The following is a 6,995-nucleotide window of genomic DNA, read 5'->3' as shown; positions in this document are numbered from 1 at the left end:
TCTCCCCGGCGGGGGGAGCGGGCTCCTGGGGAAGCCGTGCAGCTCCATCCCCGGGCGGGTGACTCTGCCGCGCCAGATGTCCTCAGGTTCTCTGCCACACCCGCTGGTGTTCGGGGCCGGCGCCGCTGCCCTGGCCGCGGGCGGGCGGAAGGAATCCATCGTGCTCACGGGGGATCTGGAGCCCGTCAGGTCCAAACTGCCCTCCAATTTGTGAGGACTCCCGGGGCAGCTGCTCGTGCCAGCCCTGCCCTGCCCTTCAGTTCCTGATGAGTTCGCCGAGCAGTTCTTTCCTTTCCTTCCCCCCCACCCCGCGCCACTCCTGCTTTTTTTTTGTTGGTTGGTTGGTTGGTTGGTTGGTTTTTTCTCCATTTCTTTTGTTTAGGTTTAAGTGTGCTTAGAAACAAAAAGGAAAAAACACATGAAAAACAACAGAAAAAAAACCGAAAAAAAACCGAAAAAAGAAGATAACCAGGTATTCTTAGAGCTATAGATTTTTGGTCACTTGGTTTTATAGAATATTTTAATACATGGAACAAAAGGATACGAGCAAATTTAATCCAACGAGGTAACACACAGCCGGGGCGTGTGCCTGAGCTGGAACATGTGAATGAGCAGCCATAGAAGCCACCAAAAAAGATTTTCCTGTTGAGACAAAGACCCGAGGTTGACATGGGCCGTAGAAGGGGCCGTGGGGTCAGGCCTGGAGCCCTGGTTGGCCTCAGCTTTGCCCCAGCTGTGACCCTGGGGCTGGGGGACGTGGGTGGCCCAGCACGCACCAGGAGTGTCCCTCCCTCCATCCCAGGTCACCTCCTGTGCTCAGCAGGTCGCGGAGGAGCCAGGAAAGGGGTGAGTTCACTCTCGTAGACCCCTCTAGGGATTTCCCAAGGGCTGAGGTTTGGGCTGGACTCCAGCTGAGGAAGATGAAGGTGACCAGGAGATGGACGGGCCTCACCACAGATTGCCCCTCCCTTGCTGCACCGATGCTCCAGTGGGAACAAGGAGCAATCCCCTGTGAGGCACGGGGAGGGCAGGGATGATCCCTCTGTGCTCTGGGATGTGGGCAGTGGGAGAAGCTCTGGCTCTGCCAGCACGCCGAGCAGGAGGCCCCAGGCTGCAGCCTCTCCGTGGTGTGCGCAGAGCACGGCAGGGATGAAGGGAGAGGCAGCGCATCCACGTCCCCTCTGTCACTTCGCCACCTCGGTGCCCGTGGGTGACTGCTCTGAGCAGAACTAGCGAGGACTGAGCAGTGGGGTGCAGCCCCCAGCCCTTCTCCTCCTCAGCCCAGGGCAGTGCGAGGCGCCGGGACAGTTCTGGTGCCCAGCCAAGATTTACAACTCTGTTTTTACCCTTAAAACCAGATCAGCCCAGAAATCTGGCCAGCCATGGTCTGTGCTTGTCCCCTGCTGGGGGAACCGAAATCCTTTGTTTGATTTCACCAGCAATAAGAGCCTGCACCTGGCGGGCTTCCCGTGCCACCCTGCAGCGTCCCCGGGCACGCTGGGGCGCCTGGAGCTGGGTCTGGGCTCCCTGAGCGGGGCAGCCACAGCGGGGCGAGGACAGGACGGGGCCGGCAGCGCTGAGAAGCCACAGCCTTTACCTCTAGGGCAGACGTCTCCTTTTGTGTCACTTCATCCTTCCTCTCTCTCTGTTTGGGGTTTTCCTGGGCCAAGGCGGGCTCTGTGGCCACCTCACTGTCCCAGTCAGGTGCTCAACTTTTCTAACACTCGTCAGACTCATCCAGCCTCCCTCTGTCCCCAGCCCTCAGGGGGACGCAGGACTCCACGCAGCAGTGCCAAAAACTCCCCTCACCCCAGTCCCGAGCCCGCCAGCTCCCCGTGCCCCCCCAGACCCTGGCTGGCAGTTGTTTTTATACCGAACTGTCCGCAGAACTCTGCCACGTGCCTGCACCTTGAACGTCGCATTCCTGGGCACTCCTGCTTCGCCCTGCTTTGGTGGCTCCGAATTCAGATGTGATCAGCTTTGGTCTTCCTTAAAGGGTCAGGGGAACTCTGGAAATGCTTTTTCTACTGGCTCCATGCAGCTGTGTCCGTGTGAGTGTGGCGGGAGGGTGAGCGCGCGTGTGTGTGTGTTTGTACAGGTTTTATAGCTGTCTCTATATCCACACCCGCTTTTCTATCTCTAGGTAGCCACCCACACCTGCAGCCTATTTATGCACCGTGTCAGCACACACACACACATATTTATATCTATGTATCTATAGCCTAGTTTTACACGTCAGTCCCGCAGGGCTGGTGGCAGGTGACAATTGTAACCTCTAGATCCTGCTTTTCCAAATACGTACAGCTTCATCTCGGAACAGGAACCGGAGCAGACTCACAGGCCCTCTCGTGTTCGCAGAGGTAGAAGGAAGACTCACAATATCCTTTTCAGTTTTTTTGGGTTTTTAGCAAACCTTTCCCCCCCCGTGTGTGCCAGAGGGCCCCTGGCCGAGCACCTGGAGAGCTCCGTGTGGGGCTGGGCTGGGCTGGGCAGGCAGGGGGGAAAGGCTCCGGCCCTCCCGGATTCCTGTCCCGCGGCTGCTGCTCTGGCCCCGAATCCCGGCCACCCCGGGGCCACTCAGGGGCCACCCGGGGCTGGCGCTGCCCGGCTGTGCCCCCTCCTCGCTGCGGGACATCCTCCTTGGCTTTGCTTCCCTCGGGGATCTTCTTTGGGTTTCCAGCTCTCAGCACTGCAGTAGCCAACATTGAGTTATTCTGACTGGACCCCAGTCAACACTAGGCTTGTCTCAGTAGGTGGAACTATATTTATTACTATTATTATGATTATTATGATGATGATTATTATTACTCTTTTTTGTTTTCTTTTGGGGGGAAGGGAGGGGAAGAGTTCTAGGGGTGGGGTTTGCAATATAAAACACACAATAAAAACCTTAGTAAATAAAAACGTGAAAAACCCACCCCTCTGCCTCGCTGTCTGCTCCACGCGCTGAACTCCCGGCAACACGAGACGAGCTTGGAAGAAGGAAAAACCCCATTTCAGCCCTTGGCCTTGCCCTGCCTCTGTTTTCCTGTGCCTCTGGAGCTCGGGCAGGGTGCTCACCACCTCACACGCTCTGTCCTGAGCCCCTGCCAGCAGAAGTTTAAAACTTCCACCCACACCTGAACTTTCACCAGGCCCAGGGACAAACCTGGCCATTGTTTGGCAGACGTGTGCACCAAAACCCATCCCTTCAATGCAGCCGTGGACGCTGTGGCTGCCTGGGGGATCCCTGGGGAAGGCAGGGCACAGGACACAGCCCTGACAGCAGGACAGGGACTGTCCCAGGAGCCACACAGCGAGGAGGGAGCAGCTGCAGGAGGCTGCCAGGGCCGGGGGCTGAAGGGTTTCAGGAAGGTAAAACTGGCCTCCACCTGAGCTTCCCTTTCACTCCTGCAAGGCCCTCTCGGCGTCCGTCCAAACCCACCTGGGCAGTGACTCCTGGTGGGTCACCTTGTCCTGGGGTTTCCCTGAGGGAATTTGGGCAGTAAAATGTGTGGTTTGCCTTTTGGAATGGGTTTCTAGGCTGGGCTTCTTTATTTCCCATGCCATTCCTACTACGGAGGGAATGGACTGTCAGTCCTGCCCGAGCCAGCATTTCTTTTTAAACTAAGATTTCACAGAAGGTTTGTAAACTTGCAGGGTTGGACTGGCACAAAGTCCAGGTTTTGAGCTCTCAGAGCACACCTGGGAGGCCTGGCTGGTTCAGCACATGGTGGTGCCTCCCTGTCTCCCTGCGAGGACTCCAGAGGGCACCGGGGTGACCCAGCTATGGGGGAAAACCTCCCCAGAGCCCAGAGCCAGGGCACTGCCCAGCAGCAGGGTGGGTCTGCCCCCTCATCCGCACTCCCCGCCCCACAGAGCCTCAGGATCCATGTGGGGGGAAAGGCAGGAGCAGCAGCTCTGGTGGGCTCTCCCTTTGCCCGGTCCCAGTTTGGGCAGGGCTGGGATTCGTGGGCATTTCAGCCTTGCCTTGGGGGACTGGCCTGGCCTGGCTGCCCCTCCACTGACTGTGCGCTAGAGAAGAGCAGTCCCCGGCTTTGGGGGAGGCAGCAGCTCCCAGACTCACAGTTCCTGCACCCTGTGGGGCATTTTGGGGTGTCAGAGACAGCGGAACAGCGCAATTCCCGGCAGTGCTTTCCCAGGGCACTGGGATTGCCTGGTCCCTGCGCCAGCCAGCCCCGGACAGGAGGGAAAGTGCTGCCAGGGCCACAGAGGGTTGGCCAGAGGATGATCCTGGCGTGGGTCAGCTCCCTTCAGCACCACGGGAGTCCCAGGAGAGGGGAGGGAAGAGGCCAGCCCACGCCAGGAGCCCAGGAACCAGCGCTGACCCCTCTGCCGGGCTCCAGGGTGGCCGGAGCACAGCACTGGGGCAGGGATAACCCCCGAACTGGGGTGCACTGGCACACACGAGCAGCCCCTCTCTGCTGGAAGCACTTGGATGCCAGGGACCCCCTCCCCATCCACTCCTGGCTCCTCCACCCCTGGCTGGGCTGAGCTGTGGCTGGGATGAGGGTGGAGCTTTCCCTCTGCTGACCCAAAGCCGGGCTCAGTGACTCCCCCCTGCAGTAGGGAGGAGAAGCGGGGCAGGGCAAGCTGCAGTTCGGGTTTGCCCTCAGGGCTTGGAGGTGATTTTGCAGCAGCTTTTCCTCACCTCTGCAGTTCCTTGGTCACGTTTGTCCCTTACCCCACACCGAGAAACGCTCCCATTGCGATCCCAGCTTTCGTGTGTGCCTCTGGCCCCTCTGCCCCGGCTTCTCAGCCCAAATCTGCAGCAATTAAATCCAGCTGCTCAGGCACCTTGTGAGCAACGCTGTCCGCTCCTGCCAGAGGTGCAGCCCAAGGTCCTGTCCCCAGGTCAGAGCCGAGCACCTCCCCTTGCCAGCACAGACCCAGCTCCCAGGTGTGCTCCTGTGCAAGGCGCTGGCTGGAAGGACGCTCTGCCCTCAGTCAGCCTCCCCAGGGACCTCGGCAGCACAGTGCCCAGTGTCCCCAGCCCTGTCCCCGCTCCCCAGCTGCTCCCTGGATGGGCAGGGTGTCTCCAAAGCCATCCCCTCCCTGCCTGCTCTCGCCTCTCGCTGAAGAGGCCGAGTTTTAGTATATTGAGTGCATTGGTTTTGTCACATCATTTTGTCTCACTGATTCCAGCGCCCTTTGCCTAAGCCCCGCTCTGGCTTTAGGCCCTGATTTTAATGGAGCCGAAGGTGATGCCCCCTCCTCTGGCAGATTAAGGGCACAAAGCCCTGACTCGGTTCTCCATCTGCAGAAGCCGGAGATCCGATTGCTCCCTTTCCATCACCGCAGCCCAGCTGCCTCCCAGCGACCCCAATCACCGGCGGCCGCTGCTCCCTGCGGTCCCTTCCCCAGGCTCCTGATTGAGCCGACCTCGGCTGGAGCCTCCCAGGAGGGAGATTTTCCTTTGTTTCGCTGAGGAGACACGGCATCTCCCGGGCTGGAACGGGGCAGGGGCGCTGCGGGAGCCCCGGGAAGGGGCCGGGGCGGCCGGAGCGGAGCCGGGCAGGAAGGCGTTAAGCGCATCGGTGCCGCGTGTCGGAGCGCGCTCCCCCCCCCGGGAGCCGCTCTCCCGGCTGTGCTGTAAATTAGAGAGCTCTTCAGGGTCATTTTCCCCTCTTCCCTTCATTCCTGTTTTCACACAGCCGCTTCGTTCAGCGGGGTGCGAGCGGGGCTCACGCGGTGCCCGCGGAGCCGCACACGTGCTGTCCCCTCCACGCTGTCCCCTCCACGCTGTCCCGGGGGTGGCTCGGGGCCAGCTGTGCCCAGCCCAGCCCCGGCGGGGCTCCCGGGCTCCCGTCCAGCGCCGTGGCCGCAGGATGTGGTCAGCTCCGGCCAGGAGCGTGCCCATCCCTTCAGCCCCTCCGCAAGGCCAGGCCAGCCCCAGGGCTGGAGCTGCCAGTGCCGGTGGCTCCAGCTGGCCCAGCCGCCTCCGCATCCTGGGAGCGGCCCCTGGAGAAGGGAGCTCCGAGGCAGGGGGAGCCTCCGGCACATCCCGGTGCTGCTGGAGCAAAGCCCCAGAGCCACCAGGGCCTGGGCGGCCCGGTCACTTCTCACTCCCGGGAGGGAGGATGGAGGACAGGCCTCCGGTGCTGCTCCTCCGCGAGCGTTCCTGCCCCCCCAGAGCAGCCTCGGTGGATTCCCCGGAGCACAGGACCCTCGGGAAGGAGGGCACGGGGCTGAGGGCACATCTGTGCAGGGCTGCAGTGCCAGGCAGGAACGCTGTCCCAGGGGATCGTTCACCTCTCCCTGTGCCTCCTGCGGCGGAGACAGAAGCGCCAGCACAGCTCGTGTTCCATGCCCAGTGCTCCTGGGGGGCCGTGGGACCGAGGGCAGCCGCACTCAGCTCTACAAGGATGCTCAAGGCGTGGCTTTAATCAGCGCTGCCATGAAAACCCCACCCCACAGATCCCTCGGGAGCTGCGGATACCCCGGGGGCAGCAGGGACACCTGGAGGCACTCGTGGCACAACTCACACCTTTTATCCCTCCCTGTCTCCAGCCAAGGGGTCTCCTCACAGCGTTTGATTCAAGTGGTACCAAACCCGGTGGGCACCAGCCCTGGGCACTCTGGGGTATCCTCTGGGAGCCCCTGAGTCACAGCACCGTGGGGACTCAGCATCCATTTCTCATTTTTTGGGATGCTGTTCCTTGCTTGATGGGTTTATCAGATCCCAGTGGTTCTTCCCAAGCAACCCCGGCTGGGAAGGGCTGTCCCCGCTCCAGCTCCCACCCCATTAGCGCCCTACTGCTCCCAGCCCCCTTTCCAGGCAGAGACAGCCCCGAGCAGCTGGGCTGGCACTCAGGGAGATGTCCTGCAGCTGGGGAGAGCCCTGGCTGGGGCTGGAGATGGGGAACACCCGGGATGGAGGTGATGGGGGAACACCCGAGATGGAGGTGATGGGGAACACCCGAGATGGAGGAGATGGGGAACACCCGAGATGGAGGTGATGGGGAACACCCGGGCTGGAGGTGATGGGGGACACC

The 6,995-nt window shown here is 61.1% G+C and overlaps 1 protein-coding gene across 1 annotated transcript in view; it reads left to right on the top strand.

Annotated features, from left to right (window-relative positions):
* The window catches only part of HCN4 (hyperpolarization activated cyclic nucleotide gated potassium channel 4), a 90,347-nt gene extending 90,133 nt beyond the window's left edge, over positions 1–214 (top strand). The window contains exon 9 of the mRNA XM_017731090.1: positions 87–214. Within this exon, the coding sequence (XP_017586579.1) occupies positions 87–214 (128 nt within the window). The remainder of the gene's footprint in view (positions 1–86) is intronic.
* The last annotated feature ends 6,781 nt before the right edge of the window (positions 215–6,995 follow it).

The sequence above is a fragment of the Corvus brachyrhynchos genome, unplaced genomic scaffold, assembly GCF_000691975.1.
Source record: "Corvus brachyrhynchos isolate BGI_N302 unplaced genomic scaffold, ASM69197v1 scaffold164, whole genome shotgun sequence".
Taxonomy (NCBI): domain Eukaryota; kingdom Metazoa; phylum Chordata; class Aves; order Passeriformes; family Corvidae; genus Corvus; species Corvus brachyrhynchos.
This window is presented reverse-complemented; position numbering and strand designations above follow the sequence as displayed.